We start from the raw sequence: 19548 nt of genomic DNA, 5'->3' as shown, positions 1-19548 counted from the left end.
GTAACAACAATTTTTGTCTGTCTGTTTGTTCCAACTAATCTCAGGAATGGTTGGACAGATTTTGACGGGACTTTCACTTAAGATAGCTGTTATTATAACTTAGGCTATTTTTTTAAACCGAAGTTCCAACAGCCACAGGAACATTAGGATTAAAAGAAAAACTCATTCAAGCGCGCGGTTGAAACCGCGGGGCGCAAATAGTAAATAATAAAATATTACATTGCCCGCATTTGAAACGGTATATAAATCAAATTTTAAAATTGGGAGTTATTGGTATAAAAAAATGTCAATAATTCGTATGTAAAATTGGATAAAAAAAAAGTGAAGTCCCGTATCCCCGTAGTGGGGTAAGGGGCAGATGTATTATCTACATTACATCTGTTTCATTGATCGATTTTCTTTAGGGACAAGTTGGTGATCAGCCTTCTGTGTCCTACCAGACCGAGACATTTTTCTTTTTCTTCGTCTCCACCGGGAATCGAACCCAGGACCCCTCGGTTCTACGCTCACGCGTCAACCACTGTAGGTACCAAGGAGGCGGTCAAAAAAAATTGGATCAAGGGTACCTAATAAAAACTAGGAAATACGGCGCCTATAAGTTATAACGAGGGTTGTGTGTGTGAATGGGGTGATTGAGGGAGTTAAGGTTATCACCGCTCACCACTTAAAACTTCTTTCAAGGGTTCTTAACAAGGTCTAATATAATTATATTAGGTTTCATGAGTGGTCATTGTTAAGGGTTAAATAAATAATACAAAGTGAAAATAAACATGTTCTTTATAATAATATTTTCTTTCTTTACAATAAGTATACACTTAATATCTGATGTACATATAAAATGAAATGATAAACTTTATATTTAGGGGTAACGAGAATGATGATGTATATTGTGCTATGGTAGAGGTAATGCTGGGTGGCTTGAAGTATTGTCGACCGAATCGCCTGCACCATTAGGAAGATCAATGTCGCTTCGTGATATGACTGCATTTTGTGATTTATTACGCAATTCAAACACTTGCGTAATCGCATCCCGAAAGCATAAGAAATTGTAGTCTATAACGCCTGAAAAGATTTGTTGCTATTTAACATTTTTAATTCAAACATGTTTTATGTATGTTACAAATAAAAATTGCACCATGTTGCATCAATATATTATTGAATGACAATCTCAAGTTTATTAAATAAACTGTGTATTTTACAAAATATCTGAAGAGTTAACAATTTCTCAACAGTATTCATTTTCATCAGTTTTATATTTATGGCTGAGTTTAGTTGTCTATTAAATATATTGTTTGAAACATTGATCTGGCTAATTAATCATATCTCCCTATATAATAGTCATCTTTGACCTATTCTATGAATTACCTTGTTTCTGAAAATTTTCCTCTCGTAAAATACAAACAAGTGCTAAAAACTTGTTTACTTCTCTCAAGTATAAAACTGTCCCATTGTTTAATTTTATGAGACTTGAACTTTGACTATTGAATGTATTGGCTTCCGTATCATCAACCATACTGGAAAGAGAAACAAAAATTTGTTCATAAATAGCAAGTAATAATATGACATAATGTAGTTTTAATACGCATTGAGAAATCAATTAATCATTATTTTTTCATGACTCAACTGAGCACTGATGTGAGTCAACCAGAACACAAAGCAGAAATTGTATTGTCAAGTTAATTCATTATACATAATATATTAGCAGCAATTTAAATTGTGTAACTGATTTGCTATCCCATTGAATCCAATTAGAGCAATATATAATATTAAACATTTTTGAAGAAGTATATACAACGCTAGCTCCCGTGACTTCACTGGCATTGCAGTCTAATAATATACTAATTATATACTAGTGTAGTAGTGTAAATTCTAATAAGAATCTTATTCACTATTTTATATAGTTTCTATCTGCTGTAGACAGAATCTCTATTTAACATTGTTCAAGTCTATATGTATTCCAATAATTAAAGATTGATTAATTATTATACATACCCATAGATACATGATATATCAATAACAACATCTATCATATCACAGCAGAGTTCATAACTTTGCATGTCCACAGGAGAACTATCGGTGGCAATGTAGATTTTAGAAACAACATCAAAAAGAAACGCTTTTTCTATCCCTGAATTCTGAAATGAATACAAAATATTAAGATATATACTGCAAATAAAAAAAAAATAATTTGGAAAATCCAAAAGTGCACGCCTCATAATTTTTTTTTAATAAATATTTATTAATTATTATTTTTGTTTATTTAATAACAATTAAACCACATCGAATCAGACCCTGAAAAATGAAAGGGTTCTATTCCTGAGCATACTCAAGTGTAAGAGAAAAAAAAAGACTCGATTAGTAAAGTATTTCGGTCGCTATCGTGTTAACAAGAAAAAGGATCCGCACATACAGACACACGGACGTCCAAGACAGAACTTTTTTAAACTGTTTTTTAACTAGTTTAAAATAACAAAAATGACATCAAAAATATCATGAACGTTAAAAATAGTGTTTTTTCTTAATATGTGTGTGTATGTATTATCTTACAAGTGCAATGTATGATACATAAAGACATTTTAAGTTTGAAAAATCAGATGTTTTGCGCGAAGTGACAGTAGTACCCACCTCAACGCTTCGCTTATGAGGCGTGCAATTGTGTAATGATGTGAAACTTCACAATAAATTAACTAAGTAATAGTTATAATTAATTATTTATAATCTATATACATACAGATATTAAAATATTGAGAAGGTTTTCTAATGTAGGCAGTTGGGGTATTAGCTTTTGTACTACTTTGCTGAAAGCTTCAAATATTGAATGATCATAAATGGAGGTCAAGTGAAATGATAAGTGGACATGTTCAAGGCCAGCTTCTGCCAAATCTTCCGTGGCTCTGTGATGTATGTCCCTTTGTGTTTCCATTTTGTAGTCATCATTAAGGCCATCAACCTATAAATGTACACAGCATTATTTATACAAATAACTATGAAAAGAATTGTTTAAAAATTAAATAATCAATATTAATACTCACTTTGTGAATAAAAACTTCAAATTTTATATTGCTATTAACTCTATATGCTTTAGTTACTGTCAGTTGTAACTTATCTAGGGCATCTTGATAGTCATCCTAAAAAAAAGATTAAGTTAGCCTTTATATTTAAAATACAACAAAGTTATTGTAACTGCTTCTTTATATTTAATGTTATTATGTCTCTTGCATTACATATGTTCAAATCAATAAAACAAGCACCCATCTATTCATATCATTCTTACAAAACAAGCTATCTCCTGCCAAAAAGATTAAAAAAATTATAAGCCATAGATATATTATACCACAAAATTAAGAAATACCTACTGAACTTCATTTCTCATAGAACAATGGTATGGATAGAATTAAATTAATGTTTAATGGCTAACATTCCATAATTGCACGCCTCATAAGCGAAGCGTTGAGGTGGGTACTACTGTCACTTCGCGCAAAACATCTGATTTTTCAAACTTAAAATGTCTTTATGTATCATACATTGCACTTGTAAGATAATACATACACACACATATTAAGAAAAAGCACTATTTTTAACGTTCATGATATTTTTGATGTCATTTTTGTTATTTAAACTAGTTAAAAAACAGTTTAAAAAAGTTCTGTCTTGGACGTCCGTGTGTCTGTATGTGCGGATCCTTTTTCTTGTTAACACGATAGCGACCGAATACTTTACTAATCGAGTCTTTTTTTTTCTCTTACGCTTGAGTATGCTCAGGAATAGAACCCTTTCATTTTTCAGGGTCTGATTCGATGTGGTTTAATTGTTATTAAATAAACAAAAATAATAATTAATAAATATTTATTAAAAAAAAATTATGAGGCGTGCACTTTTGGATTTTCCAAATTATTTTATTATACTGCTTATGAGAAATTAATAATTTAATTCTAGTACCTGGGCATCAATAACAAAAACGAGTGCACCACATCCACCAAATATGGTATCAGAATCAAATGTTGCATCAAAAAAATCTATCTGACCTGGAAAATCCCATATTTGAAATTGTACAAAACTACTATTGTTGATATCATCTTTAACAATTTTGTTTGTTGATTCCAAAAATAATGTTTCATTTGGTGACATCTTGTGAAAAACTACTTTTTGAATAGAAGATTTTCCTGACCTGCAATTTCAATCACACAAACAATTTTATAATTTTTGTTTACACACAAATCACAGACATGATTAAATTAAACAAATAACATCAGGGATATACACCTCCTCAGACCCATAAGAAGAATTCTGGGTTTATGATCTTCCTGTAATGACCCATTATCACTTTCACCATTTTGCTCAAACGGTCCATAACTAAAGTCCTTAGGAAAGGAGCCCACATATTCATCTTGGTAACTCTAAAAATAGAATATATAACGCAACAATTAAAAAGCCATGGTATAAAACAATGTTTCAGATTTATAAGATACATACCATTTTGAAAAATTCAGATGCTAAATTTTACCGAATAATTACATTGCACATACAATATCGATAAACAATGTAATTCTAACTGAATACCAAGATATTATATTATTATAAATATTTTGTAAAATATCGTTTATTAGAAGAAATTACATACAAAAGGAAATCTTCCACCAATACATACTAAACTTCTAAAGTGAAACGTCAACTTCTATGAGTTATGACATGAAAATTGAACATTGACAATTGACATGATTGACACTGACTTTTCTTGACGTTATTGACCATAGAAGGCATAGAATAAACACTTGAAGTGCCGCAAGGACACAGACGCAAGGATCTTTAGGCACTTCCGGATGTCCCAGGGAATTTAGAAGCGAAGCTATTAGGCCGGCCCTCGGGGCCGGCCACATACATCAGTTTTCCTGATTCTGAAACCGTATCACGAAAAATTCCGTACGACTACCACACACATCCTTTTTTTTTCCGTTCGTAATATCGAGATTAGTCTTGGAGTAGCTTCAGTGGAGTGCACACGTTTGGAAGAAGCATGAATTTCGTTCGAAAAGTTGTTCCTCGAAATACAATCTACAAAAATGATCTGATATCATTTCTTCGTAAAATGATAAAAAAAAAGTTTTATTGAAAAATATAAATTACTCTAATAATTAATGAACATTTTCGCTTATAACTTTTTTATTTATAGTTCTACAACAAAAACTTATGGACCAAAGTTGTAGAGAATTTAATTTACAATAAATAATGTTAAAAAAAAAAAAATATCGGATAAATAGTGTAAGAGATATATCGTAAAAACCATTTCAACCGCTATTTTCAAGATGGCACCCCACAAATCACCCCACAAACTTGGTTTTAGCTTCACACTGACCCCCCCTACATATCAAAAAAATAAAATTACGTCCTCTAAAAAACGCAAGATTAGGCCTAAAAAATGTAACATTTCAATGGATAATATATGTAATAACAATAGTTATGAAATAAATAATTATGTTTATTTTGTAAAAAGTTTTATCATGTTCATTTTATCGCCTAGAGCATTTTGTTGCCAAGCAAGATCTTTCATATCCCTGTTATGATAATCTTCGTTATTAAGGTCCCACAGGCATGGGTACCCCTCTACACCAATTATTAACTGTTCAATGTCACTCATCGTGAATAATAATTAAATATTACGTATTCGTGGGTGTCCCAACAATAACTACGGTACGGGTCCGCTCAGCTCGATCGCGCTGCGCTGACTAATGTTCCGTTCGGAATTTCGAATGTGTGTGGCGGGCCATACAAAATGTAAGTATGTAAGCTTTGCATCCGTTTCGTTTTTTTTCCGTCAGGAATTCCTGATGCATGGGCTTGCATTCGGAAAGAACGGACGGAGAAAAAACCGTACGGAAAGTTATCGAATGTGTGTGACATTCATTGCTTTTGTATGAATTTACTGCGTTCTGAGGCCCTGATTCGGAAAACGGATCAGGAAAACGTATCAGGAAAACTGATGTATGTGGCCGGCCTTAAAGTTAAGCTAGCAAATCATGTATTTCCGAAATCCGAACGGAAAAAGCATAGCATTTGTTTTTAGGGTTCGGCTGTACAGATCGGGATCCTATTACTGAGACTACCCTGAATATCTGTCCCCGTTTTTCAATTACAGCACTAGGTCGCATTATGCTCTGTAATTGGAAAACAGCCTGTGTTTGTCCATCTGTCTATCGCCTTAGATATCTTATGGACCAAGTTAAAATAACCACATTCGAAAATTTCAGAGATCTGAAATTTTATGAATCGAGAATCTGAATTTCTGATCGAAAAACCTGAAAGTTTGTATCCAGGCTAATTTCTAGCGCGGCGCTGTGCCTGAAATAATGTGCCAGACGCTTGCCAGACGTGACACGAGAGCCCACAGAACACTAGTACTTGCTAGTACTAGAGTTTGCCAGACGCTGGCGTCTATGGTCAATGTATAAATACTGGTATTCAATTCAAATCAGACATAAGAAAATATACATCTAAAAAATAGCCCTTTCTTTCTATGTTATTCTTTATATTTATGGTTACTTTCCGCAAGAATATTGGAAACATTTTTTTATTATTGTGTTGAAAGGTTTTCATCAATCAATACTCGATAGTCCTTTAAGCGATATGGTCTAAGATCCGAATATAGGTCGACCTTCACCGGCGTGATAATAGAATGAGACAAATTTTATAATAAATGTAGTCTATTAAAAAATCTATTAAAGATGGGTTGACTGAAAAAATCCTGGACATGTGTAATTGATACCTATTTAATCTGTAATTTATTGTCATAATTAATCTATACTTATAATAAATCTGTAGAGAGGCCAATTCTGTACATGAAATATAGGTATTTAAAAAAAAATGTTGTGTGGTTTTATGAAACCACGGTAAAAGTGAAACTGTTCGAGCGGTTCCGAACACTGCTTCGTGTAGCGCATGTCGCGTGACGGTCGGCTGCCGAGTAGGTATACCTACTCAGCAGCCGCGATACACGCGACATGCGCTACACAGACCAAAAAGTTTGAGACGATGTAATAAAAGTTTCACTTTAAAAAACTATGAAGGGGTGATAAGGGATCGCTACTGATGCCAAAAATGCAATCAGTAAAATTTTTGTCTGTCTGTCTGTCTGTCTATCTGTCTGTCTGTCTGTCTGTATATTCGTTATAGAAACTAATCTATACTTATAATAAATCTGTAGAGAGGCCAATTCTGTACATGAAATATATTTAAAAAAAAACTATGAAGGGGTGATAAGGGCGATCCCTTATCACCCCTTCATAGTTTTTTTTTGAGCATTATAGCATCAGTAGCGATCTACTGATGCCAAAAATGCAATCAGTAAAATTTTTGTCTGTCTGTGTGTCTGTCTATCTGTCTGTCTGTCTATCTGTATATTCGTTATAGAAACTAAAACTACACGACGGATTTTAACCAAATTTGGCACAATTATTCTTCATACTCCTGGGCAGGTTATAGTAAAAGAATCATGTAAATCGGTGTAGAAACACCAAAGTTATACATGAAATACGCTATAAGTCATCGCGCGTGAATACAGAATCATGCCATAAGGATTATTTTTGTGTACCTATCAGTTGCCGCGTTCGACGCGCTTCGCGGCGGGAGCTATAAAAAGGCGGCGGGTCTGCACCCGTTTCGCGTTGTCACGGCATCACGTGTGAACGGCTGAACCGATTTCGATAATTCTTTTCTATTATATTCATTGAAGTACGAGGATGGTTCTTATGTAGAGAAAACGTAAATATGTACCACGGGCGAAGCCGGGGCGGACCGCTAGTTTGAAATAAAATACTTTTCTCTCGCGAATGGCGCGCTATTCGCGAATATCTGAATTCGATTGCAAACATTTCGTGTATAGATCAAAACAAATGAATTTTCTTAAAACAACTTATTCACAAAACTTATGTAAAATTGTACAGTTATTATTTTATATGCTTTATTAAATTAATCGTGTGTCATAATAAATATTTTTCGTCGAAGGCTTTCTACATCGACAACAACATCCAGTCGTATTCGTAGATGTACTTGATGAAGCCGTACGAAAGGGAATTCGTAAAGGTCTTGATGCACCAGCTGTAAGTTTATCAGCACTTGCGCATGATTGACTAGGTCGCAATCGACGCTCCCTTTCTAGTCTACCCCTTTCGATTCGTTGGGCGTATGCTACGCTTTGTTGCAAGCCCGCTAAACTATCTGTTCGTGCCGGAAAACGTTCTAAGCTATTAGAGACTTCTCCAACTTCAGCCGTATCTGTATCGACAATTTCCTTGTGATCTAGGATCATTCCTATATTCAATTTTAAATTAGCAGATCCATCTCTAAATATCAAGTACACTGTGGCCTGATCAAGAACCTTCAATGAAAAATTTTCATTTATTTTAAGTGCTTTCATTTTAATTTGAAAAGGCTTGAACTTTTGAGTTAACTTTTTACTTTTTTCTTTAATAAAATTATCAAATTCAATTGCGAGCATTTCTTCGTTATCGTTTCTCGGTTTTTCATCACCATGCCCACCAAGTTTCAATATGTCAGGGTCTTTATGTGCCATTTGAGTGTCAATCATAACTTGCTGTAGTACTGGGGGATCGTTTAATGTGTGCCATTTCCAATGAGACACGGGACCTATATTTCTATCAAGGACAACCCCTTCAGTCTGGTTATATTTAAGCCTTAAAACAAAAGAAGAATTTTTTTTATTAAAGTCTACTGTGGCCATTATATCAATGCTAGAGTAACTATTTTTAATTTAAGTACCTTATTTTTCCACTGTGATCAAAAACAATTCCGTTTCCTAAATAATCAAAGGTAGCCAGAATTGTATAGGGTCGTGCACGACCTCTTTCATCAGGTTCCCCATTACTGTATATAACAAACCTTTGCTGGGCATTTATTTCTGAAAAGAGTCATTTTAATAATTGTAACAACATCTTATAGTGAAACGATTTGCATTTTTAAATTTTACAATATTTGTGACCAAAATGACAAAATTACACGACTAATATTAAGTAAAAAAAATATTTCTACAACAGAAGCGACATTATTACTGAATGATAGCTAATATTTTATTATTTTTATCCATAGAGAGCCCGATGAGTGACTAGTTCAATATATTTACACGTCAATTACCTTCAGCGTCATAATAATCGAGAGCTTTTCTTCCATTTCTATAAAACCAGCGACCCTTCCCGTTGTCATCAAATTCTGCTAGTTTCTCTTCGGTGTCATATAGCATTATCTTTTTATTTTTATTATGTTCGAACCAATCAAATTCAGGATGTGCGGGCCTCATACGGTAGACGTTCATCTATTATATTGTAAGAGGATATAAGTATTTGTAATAGTCAAAAAACAAAATATAACTATAAAGACAATTATAGATGTGCCGTGTGTGTGTGTCTGCGGTTTCACCCGTGCGTGAATCCACCGTTAAAAATGAATTTAACTCAACTCGACAACATTAACTCATGAGTAACAGAAAGCACAGAATAATAACTAGTAGCTTGCAGAAAGTAACTCATGAGTTAATATGACGTATCTACATACTTATAACCTACTAGCTGTGCCGCGCGGTTTCACCCGCGTGGATCCTTAGATTGGCCTTAGCGTGATGTTATATTCTTCCTCGATAAATATGCTACCTAACACTTGTAGACGTAGTATATTATTATTAGTCTATGCTAACACCGAAATAATTTTTCTAATCGGACCAGTAGTTCCTGAGATTAGCGCGTTCAAACAAACAAACAAACTCTTCAGCTTTATAATATTAGTATATGTTGTATAGTTGTATTCGTAGTATATAATTATTAGTCTGTGGTATAAGTATGTTAGTTTAATTATTAATAGAAACCTATAATATATAGCTTTTTTTCTGAAATAGTCACAAACATACATACAAACATCCTAATAATACTTATGGGAAGGGGCAATAGATACGTTAGTATATTATAATTTGTTAAGTTGAAAAGCTATTAGCTAGGGTAAACTAAAATTATAAAATGCTATTTTGTATAAATAAAGAGAATTCATACAAATAAAGAAAAAAGAAAAGAAAAATACTTTTCGCACAACTTTTTCAGTGGGTAGCATAGTCCAACCTTTATCAATAAACGAACGATCTGACAAAGCATAACGGATAACACCTTTGGCAACTTCTTGCTCCGTCTGAAAAATAAACGAAATCTTGATGATATTTTAAAATTTTGCGGTTCCGCTTCTTAAATTATGTAAAAACATGATGCTACATTATAAATTTATAATTATGTAGGGATATAAATTGTGACTGTATTTTGTAACACTGAGTATGTTTATTATCTTTACTAGTAAAAACGTGCTTTTAGATATACATATTTTGATTCTGGACCTTTGTAGTCGTATCGGCTTTTTTAGTTTTCGACATTCTTTCGAAATAAAATTGAATATCAAATATAATTATTTCTTGCAAAATAAAGATATTACAAAATTAGTTAAAACATTTACTAAGTTATAGTTAATAGACAAAATGTAAAAAGGCTAACAAAATTAAATGAATGATGTTGACATTGTGAATATGAAGTTGAACGTTATTATTTTTTCATGTAAAAAGTTTGTATTGAAATATTATGTACGACAAAAAGTTCGTATTTTAGTATTTTACTATACCTACTATGTTGATCCAAAAGTAATGATAATCGGGTATTTCCTGTGGACATAGAAATAAAAAATAAATGTTTTTTGCTTGCTCATATAGTACTCACTAAGCTAGCATAAAAAAATCTTATCAGCAGGCCACGTTTCCAAGAAGTTACATTAATTTGAATACGAAATGTTGAAGAGATTGCATCAAAAGCGAAGAAAAATGAAATCATCAAGCACCTCTGTTTGAAAAAAATATGTATCAAAGGACAAAGACATAAACATCCACTTGGTGGAAACATTGGGGGAGTCTGCTCTTCCATAGTTATATTCCATGGTTGCACGCTAAGTCCAGGAGTTTAAGCTGGTCAGATCATCCATGGAAGATGAACATCGCGAAAGTCGACCATCCTCGTCCCTCACTGAAGATAATGTGAAAAAATAGAAGATATCGTGTTGGTGGAACAGAGAATAACCATCAGACATATAGTTGAGGTCACAGGCATCTTATATGGCAGAGTTCAAAAAATTCTCAAAAACTAATTACAAATGAAAAAGGTCTCCCGCACGTTGGATGCCGAGAATGTTATCCGACGAGAAGAAGATCGCATCACAAGGCGTCAGTGGCGATGGCTGCAATTCAAAAATCAGCACTCCAACTGCTTGAATAACCACTCGATTCGTTAGATCTAGCTCCTAGCGATTTCTTTCTCTTTCTTTGGCACAATAAACACCTTCGAAGGCAAAAAATTTAAAGACGACAGCGAAGTGATAGCCGCTTACGAGGGGTTTTTAAGGATGTTGTCAAAGTTTTTTTTTCTTAGGAAATTATGATTTTAGAAAAAAAAGAACGAAGTAGGTATATTTTCTATTAAGAAGACTATCTAGAGATATGCATAAATATTTTAACAATGATCTAGTTGCTTAATGTTGATTTTCATTACTTTTGGATAAACCCATGTACAAATACAACGTTTTCTACCCATCCAAACCCATTTTATGGGTATGGGCGGGTAGAAGACGTTCGCGTTGTACTTGTACAGTCAGAAGCATAAATATATTACCATTTGCAGATTAGCAAAAATATCTGTCATAAGAACGGGTTCAATAATATCTGTCTGCCCGTATACAGCAAAAATATCTGACATTAGTAGGCAGCATAATAAAGTGGCATCAAAATTATATGACGAAAATGTAGAGCAAATAATTGTGACAACCTCTCGAAGCATAAATATGTGACGTCACCTAGGAGGCAATAATATCTGACACAATTTTATATTTCTGTATTGTAAAATATAATTGATTCCTCACAAAAAGCATAAATATGTGACACTAGCTTTCCGCCCGCGGCTTCGCCTGCGTTTTCACAGAAATACCGCATAGTTCCCGTTCCCGTGGGAATTTTGGGATAAAACCTATCCTATGTGTTAACCCAAGTTACCCTTTATATGTCTGCTAAATTTCATTGTTATCGGTTCAGTAGTATTTGCGTGAAAGAGTAACAAACACACACATACACATCTTCACAAACTTTCGCATTTATAATACTAGATTAGTAGGATAGGAAGTAGGATTATAGTAGGACTAGTAGGATAAGATAGGATAGGATTTTAAAAAGGCCAAACGTTTTTTTATTGAATTAGTGTTTTGTATTTTGCTGGGGTAAGAATATGAACAAAAGACACATTATATTTTGTAAATATGTATAATATTTTTTATTTAAATGAAATTACGATAATATGATAACTTGCCATAATTTTCGATACTCAATAAAATAATAGCAATATTATAGGTAAATGAAAATGAATAACGGAGCAATCGTGTCAAACGCCGCTAACGTCAAATATAACAAAACAATTTCTAAATAATACACGAAGGTTACACTGAACCTTCAAATAAAATAGATCTACCCAAGTGGGTATTCATGTAAGTATATGAATACTTTAATTTTGTCATGATATGATATCCTTCTAATATTATAAATGCGAAAGTTCGTATCATGTAAGGATGTTTGTTACTCTTTCACACAAATAAAAGACAAAACAATGGAATTTGGCACACACATAGAAGGTAACTTGGATTAACGCTTATGAGAGCTTTTATCCTGGAAATCCCACAGGAACGGAAACTATGCGTGTTTTTCTTTGAAAACGCGAGCGAAGCCGCGAGTGTTAAGCTAGTAGGATATAATATCTAGACATACAATATGTAGTTTACAACGACGGCACATATTAATTAATATGGTAATCATGTTTTAAAACAACGTAGTTAAAATAAAATTTATTTATTTTATATTAATTCAATATTAATTAAATTGAAAATAAAATTGTGTCAGATATTATTGCTTCCTAGTTGATGTCAGATATTATTGCCACCTAGTTGGTGTCACATATTTATGCTTTGTGTGAGGAATCGAAGCAAAATACAGAAATATGAAATTGTGTCAGATATTATTGCTTCCTAGTTGATGTCACATATTTATGCTTTTTGTCGATGCAAAATAAAGAAATATGAAATTGTGTCAGATATTATTGCCACCTAGTTGGTGTCACATATTTATGCTTTGTGTGAGGAATCGATGCAAAATACAGAAATATGAAATTGTGTCAGATATTATTGCTTCCTAGTTGATGTCACATATTTATGCTTTTTGTGAGGAATCGATGCAAAATACAGAAATATGAAATTGTGTCAGATATTATTGCCACCTAGTTGATGTCACATATTTATGCCGTGAACGGGAACTATGCGGTATTTCTGTGAAAACGCAGGCGAAGCCGCGGGCGGAAAGCTAGTGTCACATATTTATGCTTTTTGTGAGGAATAGATTATATTTTACAATACAGAAATATAAAATTGTGTCAGATATTATTGCCTCCTAGGTGACGTCACATATTTATGCTTCGAGAGGTTGTCACAATTATTTGCTCTACATTTTCGTCATATAATTTTGATGCCACTTTATTATGCTGCCTAATAATGTCAGATATTTTTGCTGTATACGGGCAGACAGATATTATTGAATTTGTTCTAGTGACAGATATTTTTGCACATCGCCCCCTAGGCATATATTATTGCTCGTGACTGTACGGTACTGGTACTGAATTTTTTTTATATAAGGAAAGAGGTGCTTTGGTTTTCGAGATATTAAATATTTTCGAAAATTAAAAAAAAAATAACCCTTTGCAATTTTAAATGATATTAAAATAAATCCTGTGACGTAAACAAAACGAGCGTATCATTTTGTTGAATGACAAAAGGCGCCCCTTTATAACTATTTTAGTTTTACCATCGATAGCGAGATCTATCGAGGGACATCATGCCAAACAGATAGTAAGATTTCATAGTCTTGCCACCAAAATGAAGGTGGCAAAGAGTGGAATTATCGAAAATGTCAAATATCTCAAAAACCGAGATACTTTAACCTTCTAAAAGAATCTGAACCGTGCAAGTGCATCTTCTTCTAACCGCATGTCCCGGCTCCGCCCAAGTTGAACCGGTATGAGAAATATAGCTTATTATGTCCCTTAAGAATAATGTAGCATTCTGCCGATGAAAGATTTAGTAAAATCGATCCAGTACTTTCAGAGCCTATTAATTTAAAACAAACACGTAATCCAATCGTTCTGTTTTACATTACTATAGTGTACCTAGACTACGTTTATATAAATAATCACCAACGTGTGTTGCAATGTAGATAAAACTGTGTGTGCAATGTGCACAGTGGATATCCATTACTTCTTTTGTAATTATTATAACATTGATGTGCAACTATGTTATATTATGTATTAAATTAGGTATAGTTATTATACGTCTCCGTGTGTAAATTATGTAAATTATATAAATAAACCTAGTTAATAGTTATGTAGTTAAGTCCATGCTAACTCACGTGTCTTATAGAAGGTGCGGGAAGATTTTTTTCAGATTTTTTTTCATTGTCATCTTTAACTTCAAATGAGGTTTCTTCTTGAAATAGTGATTTAAATAATAGGGGCTCAAACAGATTACCCTTCACAGGTGTCTCAATGTTTGGAATCCTATTTTTGAGAATTCTGTCACCTATAATGATACTATTAGGTTCTTTCTCTCTATTTTGGTTATATAAAACGTTATCTACATCGAGTTCTAGCTCAGAATCTTCGCAAATCGTGCACTCCACCCCACGTCTTAATTTATGTCTGAGATGAGCTTTCATTGTACAAGAAGATACATTTAATTCCGACAAACGCACTGGTTTTGTTTTCTGCTTCTTTTCTTCAGCTTGTTTTATTTTAACTAGTTGTAGTATTAAATCATCAGACGAACCTTTTCTTAGTTTAACTTTATTAATGTTCAGTTCTTTTGTCGTGGGCTGTTCTTTTGGTTTAGAGGATTCTTGCACTGTCGGTTCTTCTTTGGATTTATTTATATTTCTTTCCGTTTTGGCAAGAGCCATTTTTTCAAATGCCTCTTCCTTTTGTTTTTCATCTGCAAGTGCCTTCAAGTGCTTATTTTCTTCTACTTGTTTATTATTTAATTTCAATTCTACATCCCTTACTGTATCTTGTTTGTTTATAGGTATTTTTTCTGAAGCTACGTTCGACTTTGGCTCCATTTTAGGTTCTTTCAATTTTGAAGTATTGTCTTGATCTTCCCTTTGTTTACGTCGTTCCTCTTTTTCCTTTTGCATTTGCTCTTGTTTTTCTTTTTTGATTCTCTCTTTTTCCTCTTTTTCTTTTAATTTTTTCTCTTGTTCCATTTTTAAACGCTCCTCCTTTTCAGCCTTCTCTTTCATTTTTCTTTCTTTTTCCATTTTAAGACGCTCTTCTTTTTCCTCTTTCTCTTTCATTTTTTTATTTTTCTCCAACGTAGCACGATCTTCCTTTTCCTTTTTCATTTCGTCCTTTTTATTTGACTTTAATGATTCTTTATCTGATTTAGACTGTCTGGCTTTTATTTCAGGCTTAATGCTTTGAGGTTTTACCCCACTCTTTTCTCTTTTACTATCTTTTAAATTAACTTCATCTTTTTTTTCAACTTCATTTATTTTTACTGATAAGCTTTCTGTTTGTGTTTCCAATTCTTTCTTTGATTCAGCTAATTTCGCTGCTTTTTCGAGTCGTGCTTGTTTCTTTCTCTCTTCTTCTGCTATTTTTCTTTGTCGTTCTTTTTCCTTATTTATCTTTTCTAATTCTGCACGAACACTTAACATTTCCATAACTTCCTTTATAATTTCTGATGAACTTTTTTGCCTTTTAATAGTTTTTTTACCACGTTCCTCTTTTAGGAAGAGGTAACTAAAGTTTTGCTCTTGTATGCTATCTGTTAAATCGGTTATGGACAACTTTAATTGTTCTGCAGAAAAGGATTTTTGTATATTTGAAATAGCACTTCCTTTCTCAGAAAGTTTTATTTTTTCTAATTCGAAAACATCAGATAAATTCGAAAGACTTTTACTTTTTTTAAATTTTAATCGATCTTTTGATTTTGTTATTATCTCATTGATTTTTAACATTTCAGGTGATTTTGTGTACTGTTCTATTTGTTTTGCAAATATTTCATTTTTAGTGTCAAGATTTTTATCAAATCTTGTTTTGTCATAGTGCATCTCCATTGGAAATGACTTTTCATCCTCTATATCTTTTTTCAATTTCTGTAGCTTATATTGTAATAATGATGGTCGCTCCCGAATATCATCTTTAGAAGATAAAGTTAAGTTATCATCATCATTCACGAGTGGACTTGCAAAATTGTCATAAGATTTCGCTTTGTGAATATTTCTTGCACTAGTAGCGAACTGAACATCTTCATTATAGGTTATATCACGTTTTTGTTTTTTTATAAGATCTTGTTCTCTCATTAAAGTTCCCTGGTTAATTTCATCAGTTGTTCTAAACATTTCATTAATTTTAGGCCCGGCAATGTTCGTTAAAGGCTCGTATCTGTTATACCGTTTTTCCTTAGCATGAGCATGTTTGGATAGTTTTGCTGCTTTTAAAAGAATCACATTATTTTCTAATAAATCTACAATTTTTGAAAGCCATGATTTGATCTTTTCTTTGCTATATTTTTTTACTGATATCTCTCTAGCAACTGGCTTCTTATCTAATCGAGATTTACTTGTCTTATGAATTAAATACTCGTTTATACAGTGACCACATACGCCTTTGTATTTGCATTTGTTTACGTTAAGTAATTTTCTTCTATAGTATTTTAATTTCTGTTTACATCGTGGGCATTTTATAAAACTTTCTAAAAAATAAAGCGAATGATTGGTAACATGTAATATACAATAAAATAAATGAATTTTTAGGCTAATTAAAAGAATTACCCACCAATTTTTTTTACAAGATCATCATTTGTGTAGACGACTGTACCCAAAATACAGTCGCTCATGCTATCCTGTTGCATTTTAAAAATCTAAAAAATATCACACACTTGATTAATAAATTAAACTTCAGCCCCAGGTTCTACTGTTATTATTTAATACTAAAAATGTAAGATAGATACAAATTAATAAAGATGGGATATTATAATAATATATTAATAAGATTAAGTTAACGTTTGTATTGTTTTCGACTCGATCTGTATTATAAATATGAAAATATCGTTTACTTATATTGTTATTTAAATAAATTAACTAACATAGTGTGCAGTTTCGCCCTCCTCGTTGTTAATATAATGCTATAATAATTATACCAATTAAAATCTTTAACAATAAAATGATTAAAAAACTCAAATATTATCATACAAAACCACTAAGCAAAACCATATCAAGAATAATCAAGAATGTCAATTTGACAATATAATATTAAAAATGATTTTTCTTCAGTGACCACTCAGCGCACAGATAGAATTAATAACCATGGTCCAAAAAGGGCCCAGAATACTTAATAGTACCTATAGTTGAGCCAATTTAATAGGCAACATTTGACGTCTATCAATTTTATCTTCATAGGGTGGTAACCTGCTTAAAAACATCGATTAAAGCGAATTAATCGATACGGACTTGAAACATTTGTCAATCGAACTTGAAACACATGTCAATAATTTATGATGATTTTTATTCCCAAGTAATCAATGCATTCGATTCTAGATGTCAGATTTCGATTTTTAGAGTAACGTCTCTGGTATTTAAAAAGAAAAAATAAAACCGGCCAAGTGCGAGTCGGGCTCGCGCACAAAGGGTTCCGTAGCAGCAAATATAATAAATTACAGTTAAATCAACCTATCTCAAAAACTATAAGAGATACTTTGATCAAACCAAAAATCGTTGAAAGAGTTAATTAGCATGCATCACCTCTATTTTTTTTAGAATTTTATACCCCGTAGTTATAAAAATAGAGGGGGGGGGACATACTTTTTACGACTTTGAGAGCTGATATCTCAAAAACCGTTCACTTTAAGAAAAATGTTTTTTAGAAAACTTTATATCATTTTAAAAGACCTTTCCATTGATACCCCACACGGGTATGTACATCGAAAAAAAAAATTTCATCCCTCAGTTACATGTATGGGGGGCCCCACCCCCAATTCTTTTTTTTACTATTTAGTGTCATATTTTTGTAGCGGTTCATACAACACATATTCCCATCAAATTTCATCACTGTAGTACTTATAGTTTCCGAGTAAATCGGCTGTGACAGACGGACAGACGGACAGACGGACAGACGGACATGACGAAACTATAAGGGTTCCGTTTTTGCCATTTTGGCTACGGAACCCTAAAAAGGTTTATTGACACAAAATTGTAGCAACGTCAGTTCTTTCAATAAGAAAATGTTTATTATGTTTAGAATGGTTTATCAGTAAAATCAAATCTTAAAATTAGTTGCATCGGTCATTATTATTATAAATATGTAATCGTAATTGAAAAAAGTTAAGCAAATGTGCAGTTCTAACAAAACGAAATATCATGTTATTCTATGTCGTCGTTACTAGGTTACGTTGTTGAATTTTGTTGAACTGTCAAATGTTGCCTATTAAAATGGCTCTACTATAATAGCTAATATCTGAGCTAATACCATTGTAATGCCTTGAACACTTAAAACTTAACTTAAAAGAGGAGAGAGCTTGAACATAACTTGATAAGCTGTGCAAAATTTAGCCTGATCCTGTTTCTTTTTAAATAACGTATTTTCGTCGGTTTGGCGGGCAGAGAAGCATGGCATTATTGTACCGCCTTCAAAAGCATAAGAATTTTGGTGCAAATCGTTCGACTTCTGTTATTCACGCGATTGGGCGGCCGCGGCCGCTGTAACCTATGATCTTTATTTGCCTTATTTACCATCTTTTGGTCTTTGAGTAATAAAAATATAGATATTTGCTCTGTGTCTGGGTCTCAATTATATAATTATTTATTTAAAATTATATATGTACTAGTGGTCCGCCCCGGCTTCGCCCGTGGTACATATGAAAAATAGATGTTGGCCGATTCTCAGACTTACCCGATATGCACAGAAAATTTCATGAGAATCGGTCCACCCGTTTCGGAGGAGTATGCAGACTAACATTGTGACACGAGAATTTTATATATAAGAAGAAGAAGATGTTTATCAGCCATCTGGATTCCCTAACAAAAGCGAAAGCATAAGCAATAAGCATAGCATTAGTAGGTATGGGATGATCGTGCCGTGTGTGAAAATTGTCCTGAAATATTTAAGCCCCGGATACACTAGGGAACATTTTGTCCCGCAACATAACGCGCGACTGTGCGCGCGACACTAAATATACGTGACGATGCAACGTTGCATAGTGTCCCGCGACATGACCCACAACATTTTACGTGACGCCGGGCGTGTTGCTTGCTCCCGCCTCGAGAGCGAGCGCACGTGTCCCGCGTCAGTGTTGCGCCATTTATCACCGAGTGTAGTCGCGTACGCAACGTACCTTTAAAATGTCTGTAGTGTTGGGAAATGATACCTCCTCGGGCGACAT

General features: G+C 33.1%; 2 protein-coding genes across 2 annotated transcripts; both read right to left on the bottom strand.

Annotated features, from left to right (window-relative positions):
• Positions 1-759: 759 nt before the first annotated feature.
• Positions 760-4663, bottom strand: RagC-D (Ras-related GTP binding C/D). Its single transcript, XM_089696296.1, has 8 exons — positions 4474-4663; positions 4264-4397; positions 3940-4168; positions 3033-3128; positions 2732-2950; positions 1993-2135; positions 1366-1514; positions 760-1062 (listed from the first exon to the last, which is right to left on the bottom strand). The coding sequence occupies exons 1-8, from the start codon at positions 4474-4476 to the stop codon at positions 893-895; spliced, it is 1143 nt and encodes a 380-aa protein (XP_089552422.1). The 5' UTR covers positions 4477-4663; the 3' UTR covers positions 760-892.
• A 3294-nt stretch (positions 4664-7957) lies between these two features.
• LOC149487670 (uncharacterized) lies at positions 7958-19548 on the bottom strand. The gene is made up of 7 exons (XM_089695782.1): positions 19501-19548; positions 16947-17031; positions 14522-16863; positions 10078-10182; positions 9145-9322; positions 8773-8911; positions 7958-8687 (listed from the first exon to the last, which is right to left on the bottom strand). The coding sequence occupies exons 1-7, from the start codon at positions 19546-19548 to the stop codon at positions 7958-7960; spliced, it is 3627 nt and encodes a 1208-aa protein (XP_089551908.1).

The sequence above is a fragment of the Colias philodice genome, chromosome 6 (assembly GCF_061535455.1).
Source record: "Colias philodice isolate Cphi_HAF_F1 chromosome 6, ilColPhil1 Martin Lab GWU primary, whole genome shotgun sequence".
Lineage (NCBI taxonomy): Eukaryota > Metazoa > Arthropoda > Insecta > Lepidoptera > Pieridae > Colias > Colias philodice.
This window is presented reverse-complemented; position numbering and strand designations above follow the sequence as displayed.